The sequence below is a fragment of the Parasteatoda tepidariorum genome, chromosome 3, assembly GCF_982258835.1.
Source record: "Parasteatoda tepidariorum strain Cologne lab strain chromosome 3, Ptep-v5.0, whole genome shotgun sequence".
Classification (NCBI taxonomy): domain Eukaryota; kingdom Metazoa; phylum Arthropoda; class Arachnida; order Araneae; family Theridiidae; genus Parasteatoda; species Parasteatoda tepidariorum.
Window position 1 is genome coordinate 129,586 of NC_141757.1, and position 18,157 is coordinate 147,742.

The 18,157-nt window shown below is 31.1% G+C and overlaps 1 protein-coding gene across 2 annotated transcripts in view; it reads left to right on the forward strand.

Moving 5' to 3' along the window:
* The first annotated feature begins 6,864 nt into the window (after nucleotides 1-6,864).
* The window catches only part of LOC107436481 (phosphatidylinositol-glycan biosynthesis class W protein), a 34,501-nt gene continuing 23,208 nt past the window's right edge, over nucleotides 6,865-18,157 (forward strand). Inside the window, exons 1-4 of one of the 2 annotated variants that reach the window (XM_043054668.3) lie at nucleotides 6,865-6,885; nucleotides 9,254-9,385; nucleotides 10,929-11,099; nucleotides 12,844-13,071. In XM_043054668.3, the coding sequence (XP_042910602.2) occupies nucleotides 9,261-9,385; nucleotides 10,929-11,099; nucleotides 12,844-13,071 (524 nt within the window). In that variant the 5' untranslated portion in view covers nucleotides 6,865-6,885; nucleotides 9,254-9,260. Of the gene's footprint in view, nucleotides 6,886-7,418; nucleotides 7,652-9,253; nucleotides 9,386-10,928; nucleotides 11,100-12,843; nucleotides 13,072-18,157 lie in introns of those variants that run through there. The other variant, XM_016048218.4, reaches the window with a different exon arrangement.

The following is an 18,157-nucleotide window of genomic DNA, read 5'->3' on the forward strand; positions in this document are numbered from 1 at the left end:
TCCAATATATTATCAGTATTAATTGACAGACGAGTAAAGTAGACTATTCTCTACTAGAAAAAAATAAATAAATACCTTATTTTAAATGTTATTATATTAGTAATTAACAATTTTCGACAGTCGTGCACTTGTTACAATTGTCCCCACTTACGGGGTCAATTGTAACAGTTCATAAATTCAACTAAAACATACTTAATTATACATATTATCATAGTTGTGATATATTTTTTTATTGATCAAAATAGTAGTGATATTTTAGGAGTAAAAATAATAATGAGCAGAGACCTAAATGGTTAAACTTTTAACTTTGAGGGGTTAAAAATTTTAATTTATGCTGTGAAAGGTGACAAATAAAATAATGCGCATGCAACATAATATAAATGATACAGGAAACTATTCGTGGTTCTTAAAGAGTTAAGTAATTGTTTGTAAGCATAAGATTATTTATTTTCAGCTGTTACAATCGTCCCTTTACTTATTGTTACAATTGTCCCCAAGACGCCATTTCAGCTTCATTTGTTAAAAACAATGCTAGTTAATTAACTGAACTAATCTTTTTTTTTCTGAAATGTTAATTAAGGTGTCCACTTACATATTCGGTTAATAATTTTTATTTATTTAAACAAAATTACTTTGTTACAATATAATATTCTAATACCAAAAAAATTACGTAGCGTGAAAATATCTTTTGTGATGTAACTCTTTCAAAAGTACCTAGAAATGGTTGCTAGCAGGGGTGTACATGTAGATTTATTAAATACACCTTGTGCGCCACCTAAGAACCAAATCTAAAACCCGTCACTCGAAATTTTTGCTCTGTTACAATTGACCCCACTCTCCCCTACTTCTCCTTAAGAGTTGAAATTCTAATCTTAAATGAAACTGTCTTGTTTTGAAAGACCAAACTTATGAACGAATACACTCCAGAAAATAGATGCATTCCCGAAGTCTTAATTAGTAACCAACCCCTTCCTTCAAAATAGACCGATATTCACTTCACATGCGTTCTCTAACAACTGTTTTTACCAGCACCAGAGCCGGATTATACCTTTCGTGGGCCCTAGGCATAGCCTTTTTTGGGCCTTCCCCCACTCCTCCCCTCTTTTCAAAATATATGCTAAAATTTTCTTGCATATTTTTTTTTTACATTTTTATTAATATGGATTTTAATTTACAAATTTGTTTATCGAACTTTATCTGCAATACCGACATACTACCGATATTGCAGTTGATATCGATAATACCATTATGATTAGTTCGATCGATAACAATGTTAAAGATAAACTTGTGAATACTTTTCCTAACGTTCACATTGCATTAAGTATATATTTGTCGATTCTTGGATCAAATGCAGAAGGAGAAAGATCTTTCTCTAGATTAAAATTGTTAAAAAATTATTTGCGTTCAACAATGATCGTTTGGCATCGCTCGTACTTATGTCTATTGAATAAGACTTTTGCGTAGTTTTGGAATTCGACAGCTAATACAAGATTTCGTTGAATCCAAAAATCGCGAAAAAGTAATATATTAGATCATAAGATTCTGCAAAATAATTTATTACCGAAAAATATTATATTTTTATTTGTATCTTCATAATTTTGTGCAAAATACACCTGTTGCTTTTAAAGCTAAATTATTTTTGTCAACAAATTTTTTTTCCCAAGTTTTTCGTAGGCCCCTGAATTTCGTAAGCCCTAGGCACGTGCCTAGTGTGCCTATGGATGGGTGATCTAATGTAAACAATAACAAGCGTCCTTAAACCGGAAGAAATTTAGAAAATTTCCGGTGTATCCCTCCGCTTATGTTATGACTACGAGGCGATGTGAGAACAAGCCTAATATTCTATGCAGTTTTGTTATTGTAATTTGGGTTCAAATCTAAACATAATTGTACCATTCATAAGAGCTTTCAGAAATGTATTGCTTCTTAGAGGTCGTAAGGCCAAAAAAAAATTTTGGAAAGTAATATCTCATAGTGAATAATTCTTAAGGTTTGCCATGTTTTGTATTTTATCCCTTATTTGGCTACATTTGAATAAAATGTCGCCAGAAATATCTCTAAAAATATATCTTTTTAAGTTAGCCTAATTAGAAAATATTGTAAATTATAATATTAATATGATAATGCTGAAGTTTAAGGGCCGAAAGAAAGAACTCGGTACATGTGAAATACTGCAAAAGATATGATGCAATAATATGATGGAGCGTTTTTTCAATCTGCGGCGTAAAAATATATCGGAAGTAGTAACCCGGAAGTCTTGAAAGAGCAATTTTACCACTAGCACCACCACCCTTAGCTTTACACGATCACCCATCCATAGGTTAATCCGGCCCTGACCAGCACCCATGAGTTAATACATGGAACAAAAATACCCAAATAGCTTCTTAAAGCAGACAAGTCAATCATTTAAATTTGTTTTTAAAGGTGACCTTACATCTTTTATGAACACATTAGAATAAGCCAAACTAGTAAGAAGAAAAATACAGTCAAACTCCGCTATAGTGAATCTTCAAGGGACCAGAATTTCGGTTCACTATATCCGTTTTGCAAGCGATTTTAACTAATAGTTCCAAACTCCCCCTTTTTATGACACATTATTTAAATAAATAACCAATAAAATGACTGAAAAATAATACGTAGTATCAAAAAATGTGTTGACTTATATTTTGTATCACTCTTCACTTTGCGGACAAAAAAAAATTAGTAATCCTTAGCTGATGCACAATCCTCAACACCGGAAACACTTCCCGACTCTCAGATGATTTTTCCAGAATTTATGTTATTCCGCTTTTTAAAACCTGTCTAACCAGCCATTCGAACTCATAAAAGTCTCACTTTGCAAATTCATCGGCTTTGACTTGAAGCATTTGTCCAGACAATTGCGGCATCTTTGAACCCATTCAATAATGAAACGAACAAGAAAAAATGCTTGTTGCTACATTCCATGCAATAGATGGATTTAAAAATCGTTTATTTTGAAGTAGAAATTTCAAAATTATTACAAAAATGGGGGAAAAACAGTCGAAGACAGAAAAAGTTCATTCACTCCTCTCTTTTTTTAACTCACTATATCCACAAAAAATAGCATTATATGTGTAGCAAGGCACAGGTGCGAATATTTCGTTCTCTATATCCGGGAGTTCACTGTAGAGGGGTTGGACTGTAATAATAAGCGGGAAAAGATATAATAAATGCGCATTTTGACAAAATATTGAGGGCAACCCCCCTCCCCCCACGTTACGCCTATGAATCACAGTTCATATGTCTCTACTCATCTCATGAAAAAAGTATCTTCGTAAAATAAATTAATGTGAGCAAATTTTATGTTAAGTCATAATGTCTCTTAAAATACTTGACCATCATCAACTTTTAGTATTTAAAATTAGTTGAGGTATGAATGAAGTAATTGAAAGAGTTTAAAATTCCTCAACACTATGTGGCAACAAACTTTAAACTGATTATGTCTGATTCGCAGGGCTGAATAAAGAACATCAATACAAATAAAAAGTATTTTTCTTAAATAAAATTAAAGTAAATTTACAAAATAAACAAATTTATATAATTTAATAAATTTAACGCTTTTTGCAGAGGATCCGGTCAGAATTTCTCAACTAATCAGAAAGAAATCAGAAAATTTCTCAGTTAATTCTTTGAAGGGTTTTCAACACTAATCACGTATTTTGCGATTTTAAAGCAAACTTAAAATAATTTTGACATTTCTGGTGTTTTATTTTTTAAAAGAATTTCCTGAAGGGCAAGATATATATATATTTCATTTCAACACTATTAAATATAACCTGATTTTGTACACAAACTTCCCGTCAACACAAGTCATCTAATAGGTTTTTAAATTTCTGATAAAAATATTTTCAATGTGGGTCTCGAGTTAATATTCCTGTAAAAAAAAATATTATCGAACTCTAACGAATTATTAGGGATAAAGGTTCAAATTCAGTATACTCCGCGGAATTGGAGGTACTGGGATCAAGTTTCAATGATATATATCAGTTACTCCGTGGATTTAAGCGGTGATTGGAGGTACTGGGATCAAGTTTTTAAGCAAAACAAAGTTACTCCAAGGACTAAAGCAGTGACTTGAGGTACTGGGATCAAGTTTTAAGCAGAAGAAAGTTACTCCGAGGACTTAAGCAGTGATTTAGAGGAGAAGGGTTCCAGTACTCAATTGAAGAGTTACTCCGATGATTTAAGCGGGGATTTGAGGTACTGGGTTCAAGTTATAAGCAAAAATCAGTTACTCCGCGGATTTAAGCGCTATTTTGAGGAGATTGGTTCTAGTACCCAATTGAAGAGTCATCCCGAAGATTCCAGTAGAATTTTGAGGATTGGAGGTACTGGGATCAAGTTATTAAGAAAAACAGAATTACTCCGATGATTTAAGCGGTGATTGGAGGTACTGGGATCAAGTTTGAATGAAAAATCAGTAATCCCACGGCTTCAAGCCGCGATTTGAGGTACTGGGATCAAGTTTTAATGAAAAATCAGTGATTCCCAGCTATAATTAGAGAATTGGAGGTACTGGGATCAAGTTTTTAAGCAAAACAAAGTTACTCCGAGGACTTAAGCAGTGACTTGAGGTACTGGGATCAAGTTTTAAGCAAAAGAAAGTTACTCGGAGGACTTAAGCAGTGATTTAGAGGAGAAGGGTTCCAGTACTCAATTGAACAGTTACTCCGATGATTTAAGCGGTGATTTGAGGTACTGGGTTCAAGTTATAAGCAAAAATCAGTTACTCCGCGGATTTAAGCGCTATTTAGAGGAGATTGGTTCTAGTACCCAATTGAAGCGTCATTCCGAAGATTCGAGTAGAATTTTGAGGATTGGAGGTACTGGGATCAAGTTATTAAGAAAAACAGAATTACTCCGATGATTTAAGCGGTGATTGGAGGTACTGGGATCAAGTTTGAATGAAAAATCAGTAATCCCACGGCTTCAAGCCGCGATTTGAGGTACTGGGATCAAGTTTTAATGAAAATCAGTGATTCCCAGCTATAATTAGAGAATTGGAGGTACTGGGATCAAGTTTCAATGATATATATCAGTTACTCCGTGGATTTAAGCGGTGATTGGAGGTACTGGGATCAAGTTTTTAAGCAAAAGAAAGTTACTCCAAGGACTTAAGCAATGATTTAGAGGAGAAGGGTTCCAGTACTCAATTGAAGAGTTTCTCCGATGATTTAAGCGGTGATTTGAGGTACTGGGTTCAAGTTATAAGCAAAAATCAGTTACTTCGCGGATTTAAGCGCCATTTAGAGGAGATTGGTTCTAGTACCCAATTGAATCGTCATTCCGAAGATTCAAGTAGAATTTTCGGAGAACCTCTTTCAGTAAAACCTCTGACTGTTCTCCGCGAATTTATAAAAGTTTTCTTACTACCAACAACATTTATTATTATTATTAACGGAATTAACTCAATTTTGTGCTTGTAACGATGGTAACTCTTTATCTCCGTCTTTAGAAAAGGCGTTCAACGCTTTTTGTTTCAGTGTTTCATAATCGAATTATTCTTTTTCTCCTCACTCACTTGAAAAGCGTGTTTAAAATTTTAATTTACAATATTATTTTATTCATTACAATCAATCAAAAATATTCATTTAATATACTGAATCTAAAATAGTTAAAGATCAGAATCATTTCAGTTTAAACCATGAACGCGTGTTAGAATTTATAATCGAATAATTGTATAACGTGTAAAAAAATGTATTTCTAGAAAAAGACTTTTATTCATTATTGCAGTGTGGTGGCCCATTTACCTTAGGCGTCCTACACACATGTTTAATTTGTTTAATGATTAATCCGGCCCTGAGGATACCAGCAAGTGACGCAGTAAAGGGTATCTCGATCCTAATTGGTTCTCAAACGAGGCAATTGTTTCTACCACTATATATTTACACAAACACAGCACGTAGCCATGTAGAACATAAACAAACTTATTATTACATGACACAAAAATATATATCGATTACAATAAAATACATAAATAATAAATCTAAGTTAAGTAAAAAAAAAGTAGACTAGAAAAAATTATATTTCAACAAATTCGATGTGTTTTTCGGTTCTTAATTAAATTAACTGACAAACTTAACTCAACTTTAATGCTCCATATTATTGATAAAGATTAGCTGGTGCAGACGTCATAGGTCACAATCGTTGTAGGGATTGTTGTTGTTGTAGTTCATTTCCGTCGCACTAGAGCTGCATAATGGGTTATTGGCGATGGTTTGGGAAACATCCCTGAGGATGATCCGAAGACATGCCATTGCAATTTTGATCCTCTGCAGAGGGATGGCACCCCCGCTTCGGTAGCCAGAGGACCTGCACTCGAAGTCGAGCACTTAACGATAGAACAGTTTAACGAGGACCAATACCGCACACCCTCGGTCCCTACGCAGACACCCAAATGGTCACCCACTCACACACTGGGTATGAATGGTGCTTTCAATATAAATGTAAACAATAACAATCTCGAGCTCCATACCTGCTCAAGTTCCGGTTAGAAAGTTTAAAGAAATGAATTAGATAATTTCTGAGCGCAAAACTGCCATATTTCATAACATATTTATGTTATTAAGTAATTTTGGTGAATTTGAAGTGAAAATTTATTTCAGTTATTTTCACTTCAAATATTCAGTTTATTCAGTTCAGATATGTTGTTAAAAAAGGTGACTTGGTTGCTAGATTTTGAAAATCTCGCTTTTTTGGCAGTCCTGATTTGGCCTCTTTCCATTGGTTTGTCACTGTTTGATCTTGTTGCAAGCTGCTTTCACCATCTTGCGTTAGTGTTAGCATATTGTTCGAGCAACAAGATTAAGTTTATAAATTATAATTCAGCTTTAAATTTGAAAGTTGGCATACATTATTCAAAAGGTAAGAAGTGTTTTATAACGATTCTTTTTTCAAATGTTAGGTTTACATATTTATTATTGATATAACCACATTTTACTTCTACCTAACTCTACTATTTTGCAATTAATGTTAAAATTATATACCCTTTATAATTTTAACATTAATAATATAATATAAGCGAACTGTCTTTTCACTATTTTCTTATCATATAACGACATCTTTAGTTATTGCATGTGATATTTGAACTTAGAATTTATTGTAAACACAAGTTAAAAATAAACAAATACAACATTTTCAGGAAACAACTTAAAAAACAACGATTACGTCCTGAGCCAAATGGCTTCAAAATACACCAGAAACAGTAACCCGGAAGTATAGGCGATAAAGAGCCTGCAGCGCTTTCTAGTATAGAAAACACTGTCCATTGGTTGTCTTCTTTTCAGACTGCAAGTGCTCGATTACTAACGGCGGCTGCTGAGTCTTGCCAACAATACAAATGTATCAATAGAGACTCATATTTTCTTAATTTTGATGTTTGCTTTTTAGAAGAAATTGGTAGTCGGAAATGTAAAGGATTTAGATAAATGTAAACAAATGATCAAAGAAGTTGTAGACTCTCAATTGGTTTTTGATATCCTCCAGTAAACTGTTAAGATTAATTCGCACTACTAATATGAAATAAAAATGGTCATAAACACAACAAGGTTGTAAAAAATAACTGAAATGCTCGATAAAAAGAATTTTTCACATTTATTTGGCTTTTTAAGTCTAGAAAGAGTTACGTTAGGTAAGATGAGCAAAAAACTAACTTAAAACAATTTATTTTATTCAATAATATTTATATTTTGTTTATATTTCTTTGAAATATTTACTTGTTTTCAAAAACGAGTGCTTAAAATTCAGACTCCTTTGTTAAGGAAAATAACCTTTCTTAATAAGTTTTTAAGCAAAATAACCTTACGACGCTGTTGAAGATTAAAAGCGTGGTTAAAAATTAATTATAAAATCTTTAAACTTTTTGATAAGCCAATTTTTATTTCACCGTTTTCCATGCTTTTGTTGTAGAAGCAGTTAAAAAAAAAATCACAAGTATCTGATTCTAGTGCCATGAGTATATAATTCATAACAGTACCTGAGCGTATCAACAATCATCGCTTAGGTGTCAAAGGGTTTTTTAACTTGCAAAATTTTAAAAAACATGAGGTTTCACATTTACGCTTCAACAAGCATTCTTAAAGAATTGTCAAGAAAAAATAAAGAAAACTTGAGTGAGAGAAATAAAATGCCAAAGTTTATAAAGGAAAAAAAAAAACACCTCTTGATAGGCTTTGTTTTGATTTAAATTATAAATTTTAAATTAGAAAATTTTTCTTTTATCAATACAATATTGCGAGGAGCACTAAAAAAAAAAAGAACTTAATAAGAAAGTATGAGAAATAAAATAAATAATTGCAAAATAAAACAATCAAGCAAAAAATAGAAAATAAAAATTTATTTTCAAGTTAAAATAGTTTAAAACTACATTCACCTATAGATTGTAGATTGAAATATATATAGTTCTGCATTTCACGACAGGCAGAAATGTCTATGGTGAAAAAAAAATTCTAAAGTCGCTAAGTTTCCTGATTTTGACAAGTTTTTCCAAGAATTAAATGAAATGAAGTGTAATTCTTTTGCTATCATTGAGTGTTGATGTTAATAATAAATATTGAAGATGGGAAAGGCTTATGAAGAAAATAACTTAACTTGTGATCTCGCATAAAAATAAAGAGTTGAAATCGTAAGAAGGAAACGTAATAAAAATATCTGTTTCATATGATATTGTTTAATTTAATAGGTAAAAAAATGTGTTCATAATAGTGGAAGGCTAGTCAATTGTTATCTTTTATTAGCATTTGAAAAGTGACTTGGGAATAGATAATGTGCTGTCATATAAAGTTTGTACTGTATTTATTAAAGTACTTTTTTTTATAAGTCCTAACTTTAATAGCAATTTTCTTTATTTCGAAAACATGTTTTTTCCAGGGTTGTAGTTTTGGACCTCCTAAACTTGTTTTGGGGTTTTACAGTCTGTCCTAAACTGACTAATAATTACATATCTCAATAAATATTTGATATTTCTTATACAATTTGCTTTAACCTATTAACTTATAAAAGCTCCACAATTCATTGAACAACAAAAAATGAATACCTTAAATATGAATAAATCTGCTTTTAATACTGATAAATTGTTATTGCATAAGGATAAATAATACAACATTAATAAACTTTTTTAATGAAACAAAAACTTTTCTTCATTCTGTTTCTTGTTCAAAAATTAACCTTTTATTTTTCACAATATTTTTCTAAAAATTGTTACATAACTTAATAATGAAATGTACTTCTTCAGTTAGGTGATGATAATGATTTCATTAGAAGGGAATGTTGGAACATCTCCCATAGAAGTGTTTCTGGTGACCTTCTTTGTTCCTGCTTCTTCATTGTTGATGCTCATAATTTCAAGTATTTTTTATTCAGATAAGTGAGTTAAACAAATAATATAAAATATCTGTAAAGACTTGATTGTAATCCTTAATATTATTTTGCTACTCTTAGTTAGAAGCAAAGGTAGAATATTTTTAACCCTGTGGCAGAATTTTTTCTGGCTTTATGCAACAAACCTCTCTAATAATAATATCTTTCTGCAAGATACTTTTAATAATAATAAATATGAAAGTTACTTATTTAAAGTAACAAAAGCGTCAACAACAAAAAAAGCAAATAAATAAATAAATTGGATGAAATAAAACAATTTTTTAAACTAAATACATAATTTTTCTATTCTAATATTATGGCCAATATTCTCGCATTTTGTAGGGGTAAAACACACTAATTATTTCCTTTTTCGCATTTTGTATAAAATCGCACTGAAAAAGAATCGCACTGAGATCTGTAACAGTAACTACCGAAAAAAAAAAGATCAAAGGCGAATGCACGCAAATCGAACTCTTCAAAAAGGGGTTACTGAATGAGTGTTTTCATTTCAAGATTCAGTTGTTGTAATAAATAATATGTTAAAAATATAGGATTTTAAAAAGTATGTGAAAATCAATAGTAATAACTGCATATACACCGGAAATTTCTGCAGAAAAGAAAACGAAATTTTTTTACCTAATTATTCTTTAGTTTTCATTGTTCTCAAATGAAAATAGAAAAATCACAAGCATTTTTTTCCACTCCGATGCAGGAGAAAGGCATCTTTTGAATATAAATCTAAGGAAAAGATGAAATCTTTCAAAAATTTTTGCAGAAAGGAAAAACCATAATTTTTTACTTCCTAAAGGAAAAATCTTCCTACAAGAACTTTGCGACAATGCTGTCATGTTGCCACAATTGTGCCACAGGTATTTTTAAATTGATGATGTAAAATAGGGGTGGTCAGATAATGCCTTTTCGGCAAAAATTGTAATAAATTCATATTTTATACCAATTTTCATATTTTAGTTCCGCCTTAGTCAAGATTGTAATTTCAACCAGTCTGATATTGACAAGTGGTTTTTGTGTTGCAAAGCCAATTGTCTGAATGGTTTTAAAGGGTATTAATTTTAATAATTAAATTTTATGTTATTCAAAATAACTTGAGTATTATAAGCAAATGATTTCAAGCAAAAAATCACACTTGTAACATGTGGATTAATAATAGTTATTTTTATAAAATCTCTTTTTTTTTTCTAATAGATTTCAGCTGCTAGTTTTTTTTCCCCATTGCTTGTCTAAGTAATTTTAACCTGTACACATTTAACACATTGTACTAGCTTAGCCGGGTTTTGTTAATAGTTAATTGTCCTTTTTAATAAATTAAAGTGTAATTTTTAATCTTAATTTCAAAATATTTCCTTCATTTTTTTAGACTTTGCTTTTCACGTATGAAAATTTTCTTTTATTCTAATAATTATTTCCAAAGCTCTAAAGAAACTTTTTTTCTTCCTTTTATTCATGAGTGAAAATAATTGTGTCGCTTCAACAAAATGCATTTTACTTTGTATGTTCTACTTTCTTAATTTATATATATATTTTATTTTTAGGATCTTTGTATATCTTGAAGTTGTAATTCTTAATGTGGTTCTGTTACTTATTCTTACTTCATTCAGTGATCATCTTCTATTACTGTTTATTATTTACATCATATTGCTTGCTTTTGCATTTTGGTTTGCCTTCCACAAGTTTACATTCAGAGAAATAAATCTGAAGATAAAGTAAGTTGTGCATGCTGTATATTTTGCTCTGCAAAGAGAGAGAGACTTTATGATAACTATTGAATAGTTTAACTTCTGTCTTAATAAGCAGTTGTATATGATTTTTTTTACAATATAAAATTGAATTAAAATAACTACTTGTTAACCTATTAGACTTCTCAATGTAAAATTCAATCTTCAATTTGATTCACGTATAAATATTTTAGAATAGAGTGAAAAAAATAGGGTATCCAGTGATAAGGGAAACCAGGAGTTATCAGAAAATTTATTAATTCTGGAAATTTTGTAGAATTTCCCAAAAATCTTCGTAAAATTGGGAAAAGTTTTAAAACAACATGCAGCCGCTGACTACTTTAATATTTATTAACTTTAAATTCCAGTAGATAAAAAATATATTCCAGTAGATTTTATTTACTTTATTTTATTTGCATTAATCTATGTTATAACAGTATTAGAAATCTACCATATACATTTATTTAGTTCTACACTACAGAAACAGGAATTAAAATTTATAAATACATATAAAAACAACTTATCGCCATTGTAAAGTTCCTATTTACTCAAAGAATAAAATTATCGAGAAAACATCTAAACATTACTTTCTATTTTTTAATTATTTAATAAATAATAAAGAATGGACACTAGAATTTCTTTTCATTTTGTTTAAGATTATTTTTTATTATTATTTAGCTTTAGTGAAACAAAAACAACTTAATGGTATTTGCTGAAATTATGCAAATAAACTAAATTACATTAAGTGAAATTTTAAGTATAGGTAGATTCTTGAAAGTGTTGATTTATTTTCGGCAATATCGAATTCTTAACCTGTTATCCTTAACTATTTTAATTAAAAATTTTAGTTTAAAATTTATAATATATTAATTTTACTATTTTAGAATTCTTCATTGCAAGCACTGACTAATAGTTAGCAAAAATAAGCAGAGAAATTAACAGTAACCATACTTTGAAAATACTATTTTGCAGGAACAGGAATTAAAATTGAAAAATAAAAAGAATTTCTAACTGTAGCGAGATACTTGTTTGCGTATTTGTAGTGCATCTACCACCACAAAAATATAATTCCAATTCACCAGTTTATAAAACATGTTAAGTCGTTCTATGGTGGCATACCTTTTCATTGATGAATGTTAACATAGTCGATGTGACTCCTCTCACATTGGTCACCCAGACAGGATGTGAACATGCCTTCCTAGGCAGAAACTCCCACCATGATTTGAACACGCCTACTTCGATGGATGGTCCACATTGAACAGTTGACTTGATAGTTGTGACTGCGACATTGTCCTCCTCACGCTTTTGCTTCTCAGTCTCAATCACACACAGCATGTACACTTGGCTGCTAAAAGTCAACACGGGCTCGTGCACGACCGTGAACTTAATACAGTCCTCACAATCAGCACTAAAATAAGTACGGTGATCTTAATACAGCTTCTCACAAAAACAGCATTGTGGTATCCATTCATCGAATTCTATCACAGATATAATTCTGGTGGGTGAGTGTATTTATCACTACAGAAATATAATTCAAATCTATGGTGAGGTACCACAGATGACGATAACCACTCACTTTCCCCACAAATTTAAGAGATGCTGTAATTGAATAGCTTACTAAAATCCAATAAAAGTCTCACAATTTTTAAATTTCATTTCTAATTTTTGTTTGATTTTCAATAACAATTACTACAAATTAATGGACTATACAGTATTAAAACCTTCATTTCAGAGATTGGCCAAAAGAAAAAGTTGTCAACAAATCTTATATTGGAGACTATCGAGGTCATTTACTGTTGGCCACTTCAATCTGTATTTTGGCTGTCGATTTCCGAATTTTCCCTTCAAAGTTTGCAAAGACTGAAATGTTTGGGTGGTCAGTCATGGATGCTGGTGTTGGATCTTTTGTTTTGCTTCACGGTCTCTGTTCAGCTCATGGAAAGCAGCTCAAGGAAAATAGGTTTGATTTGTTTTTAATAAAAATTTCATCATCATTACATGAAAGAAATCTATAATTGTGCTAGAATTTTTCTATTTTTAAAATTTTTTCTGAAATTGTGAACATTACCTCTTTAAGATAAATTATTTACTCGCTTAATTGCTCATCAAAAATAAATTCACCGCTTGACAATTGAAAAGTAACAGTTACATTTTTCGGAATAATTGACTATAGAGATTGATTGAAGAAATGAAACTAAGTACATTTTTGGATTATTAAAATGATACAAATATTGTCACATAAAATAATCAAATTAAATGTAGAAAATATGCTCCTTAGACGCCTTTCATAATTGCAAAAGGACACTTTTTGAGATTCCCAATCTGTAGCCACAGTTGTAGGCATCATTTGCTTCCACTGTGTTAGCTTTCATCTGCTCCAACATCTCGTCTATGATTGTAAGCATTGAAATGTTTTGCTGATATTTGTATTCAGATTTCAATACACCATCCTTGATGTACGTAAACCACCCCAAGACCTTCCATTCTTAGAATTGCCTCCCTTGTCTCTTATGAAATCACAGATGTAACATTCCTATCTGATTTCATATTTAACCTTAATTACCACTCTTTAAATTAAATTTTTATGTAATATATAAATAGATTTAGAGTAAATACATATATAACATTAAAATTAAAAAAATTTTTTATTGTGTTCCCAAAGTATGTAGGCCATCGATATAATAATACATTCCTCTGCAGCACTCTATTTATTGGGTCCCCATAACAGTGTTGTAGCGAGGTTTTGCTGTATTTCATGTTTAAAAAAAAAAATTTCTGAACATTTTCTATTTTTAAAAATATTTATTTATTGTTTGCATAAAAAATATTCAAGAATTACATAAAATGACCTTCATATAAGTTGTTAAATTTATCATTTAAAATTAGGACTTAAAGAGCATAATAAATGCAGTTTAAAGATTTTTTTATATGAGTCTTATGTCAACTATTAATGTAAATACCCAATCAATTTAAACTTGACCAATTAATTTGAAACCAATTAATCTCAATCTTAATTGAAACCAATTAAACCAATTAATCTCAATGTGGAGAACATACTGTGCTATAGTTTCCATACAATCCCTACTTAACCACTTGCTCACGCTCAATGACGATTTTTTTAAAAAAATGCAAACTTTGATTTACAGAGACTGTTAGACTAGAATTTGAAGTTGATAATATGAAAAGTATTTCCAAAATCATGAACATTAATAAGATTATTCGATCTAGAAATTGTAATTTTTTTCTTCATATCTTAAAGAACTTAATGTTTTACATTTCAATGTACGACTGAGGGGAGATTTTGATATAAATTTAGATTTGTTTAAGAATAGTTATTCAAGCAATGTGGTACATTTGTATCTCATTTTTTTATTTGGTTGAAAAAGAATCGGTTTAACAGTTTTTACATGATCTAATGATATTAAAATTTCAAATAACTTGGGGCTTGTGATAGTTCTTACATAAATCAATTTGCAATATGGTGTTTTAATCATTTTTTTCAGCAATTATTGCTTCTAATTTTAACATGGCTTATTAAAATCTCATTGTCTGTCATCGTTTAGTTATTAATATTGAAAATTTCATGACTCTTAAAATCTCTCTCTCTCTTTTTAAAATTAACATGATTATGATTTGCAAAATGTGAAAGAAGGGAAGAATTAAATAGTTTCTTCCCTTCAAAATGTGAAAATGTCACCCATAATATTACAATATATATTTGTGCATTGTATGTAACAGAAAGCGGACTGTAGTGTTTTTATTTAACATTTATTAAACAAACTTAATAACATAATGAACTATATACACGAAGAAAATTGAAAATTATTATGACTGCTGCAATAGCAGTAAACAATGAAAGATAGCTCATGAGAGAGCTGACAAGTGAACTTCCTTGTTCGAAGTTCTTGATTGAACGAATGCTTGCCTCTCTGACAGAGATGCAAAGTGGAGTGGGGGGCTCGATAAGGGTAAAACGCGTAGGCGTATATTTTTGAGATCTAACATATTCTGCCCCACCGTGCAAGGTCTGTCAGATTGTCAAGACATTGCACAAACTATTCAATAACTAAAAATTAACATACATAGTAAAAATTATAAGTTTCACAACTAATCAAATATATGCATGACAAAAGCTATATATATGGACATAAATTATTTAAAATTTCACAAGTGTAATGGCTTACTAGAATAATAATAATAAAAGAAAAAAACACAATAAAATAATAGTTTCAGAATAACCAATGCTTAATTAGTTGAAACTGGTAATACAGCCAATTTGTTAATTGATCTTTTATATATGCCATTTTTTGTTTTCACAAGACAAACTCTGACGTTATTGTCCTTTCCAAAAAACAATTTCTCAATTTTTCCTAATAACCAATTATTAATTGGAAGATTATCTTCCTTAACTAATACTATATCCCCAACAGAAATATTCTGTTTTTGGAAAAACCATTTATTCTTCTGTTGCAAATGGTTTAGGTAGTCTCTATGCCACCTTTGCCAGACATATTGGACAATTTTAGTTACACGTTGCCAACGTTTTATGGAGTTATCTGACAAATCGGTCAAATTAGGTTCTACCATGGCCAAAATCGGTCTTCCGATTAAAAAATGACCTGGAGTTAATGCTTGTTCTTCATTTGCATCAGAAGAGAGAGGTACCATTGGTCTGGAATTTAAGATTCCTTCAATTTGATTTGTTACTGTTAAAAATTCCTCAAAATTTAATTTTAAACATCCTACTGCTCGTAAAAGATGAAATTTAAATGATTTCACTCCAGCTTCCCAAAGGCCTCCGAAATGTGGAGATCTGGGGGGAATGAAATTCCAACGAATGGCTTCAGAACTGAGATATTTCACCAAAATATTGTCTGGTTTGCTTACTAGTTTAAATAAGCGTTTGAGTTCATTATTCGCACCTACAAAATTACGGCCATTGTCTGTAAAAAGAGTTGAGACTTTACCTCTTCGAGACATGAATCGTTTTAAAGCAGCTATGAAAGAATCTGATGTCAAATCTGTAACTATTTCAAAGTGTACTGCGCGAGTTACAAAACAAATGAAAATTGCAATGTAAATTTTTTGCAATGGACCTTTTCTTTGAAATTTGTTTTTAATTTGAAAGGGGCCACAGAAATCAACTCCTGTAATATTAAATGGGAAAGATTGAATGCATCTTTCCGCGGGTAAATCTCCCATTTTTTGCACTGAGAATTGAGGATTAAATTTTGCACAAATTACACAATTATGAACAATACTTCTAGCTAAATTTCTACCTCCAATAGGCCAATATTTTTGTCTTGTTAAATGCAAAAGTGTTTGAGCTCCTACATGACAGTTTCTTTCATGTATATCTAACAGAATTAATTTAGTGATGTTATGATTTTTAGGTAAAATCAAAGGAAATTTTTTATCATAAGATAATTCTGAATTCCTCAGTCGACCTCCAACACGAATAACCTCCTGATTTTCATCAATAAATGGAGATAAAAATTTTAAATAGGAATTTTTTACCTGTTGAGAGTTGCTCAACCTATCATAATCTTGATTTAGGCTTTCCTTTTGAATTAAGGAAATCAACTTTAATTCGCTTCCATTCAATTCTTCTGCGGTTAACTCACCTGATTTCTTTTGTTTTCTGCAGTTTCCTATGAACCTAAGGACGAAACTAAATACACGGATTAATTTTCTATAATCATTAGTTGATTTCAAAAAATTATCTATAAAGTCAGATTTGACAGCAATTAAGTTCTGAGTATTAGTGTCTTTTAGTTCACACAAAAAGTCTGTATTTGATGAAGGATCATCTAAGTGGTTTGATGCCAAGGAAGCAGGTTCTTGCAGAAAGGTAGGTCCCTGCCACCAAAGTTTGTTAGCAACGAGCTCATTTGGAAGCATTCCTCTGGAAATTAAATCTGCCGGGTTGCACTTCGATGAAACATGTTGCCAATTACAGTTTTTGCTTAATTGTTGAATCTTTCCAACTCTGTTGGCGATAAAAGTCTTTAGCTGATGCGGTGGTGTCCGAATCCAGGCCAAAGAAATCGATGAATCGGTATGCATGATTATTTCATCAAGGATAATGTTCAAAGATTGTTCGACTCTTGTCTTGAGTTGAACAGCCAGAAGGCAGCCACATAATTCCAAGCGAGGTATGGAAATGGTTTTTAGTGGCGACACTCGAGACTTGCTAGTGACCAATCTTACACTAGCTGAATTGTTTGGAAGTATGCATTTAATGTATATAACTGCGCCATAAGCAGCCTCAGAAGCATCTGAGAAACAGTGTAAAATAACCTTTGTTGGGTTATCTACTAAAATCCAACGGGGAATTTTTATTTGTTCAATGTCCTTTAAAGACGAAAAAAAAGCACACCAGTTCTTTGTTAGTGCTTGGGGCAAAGTATCTTCCCAATTAAGTTTTTGTAACCATAATGATTGCATGAAGATTTTAAACTTGCTAATAACTGGACCCAGAAGACCAAGTGGGTCATACAACTTGGCAATTAACGAAAGTATGGTTCTTTTGGTATAAGTAGTGTCCTGGTTACATTCAATTTTGTAAACAAAAAGATCATCGAAATTTAACCAGTTCATTCCAAGAGTTTTGGCAGTTGCATGCTCAAAAATGGAAAAAGAATGTTCTTTCAGTGAACTAGATAGATCATTCAACAGTTCTGGGGAACTAGATGTCCATTTATGAAGACTCATTCCACAATTAGCGAATATACTTTTCAACTGTTGTTGAAGTATTTGTGCTGATTCTATGTCTTTGGAACCCGAGATACAATCATCCATATACATATCTCGTAAAACTACTTCAGATGCTAATGGGTGATTCGTCGCTTCATCGGTTGCAAGTTGCTGAAGAGTTCTTATTGCAAGAAATGGGGCACAAGCAGTTCCGTAGGTAACAGTCTTTAATTTGAAAGTTACAAGCTGATTGGTTATATTATCTGTCCACAAAATACGCAAATAGTCCCTTTGTGAAGGAGTTATGAGTATTTGCCTGAACATTTTTTGGACATCGAAAGTAAAGGCAA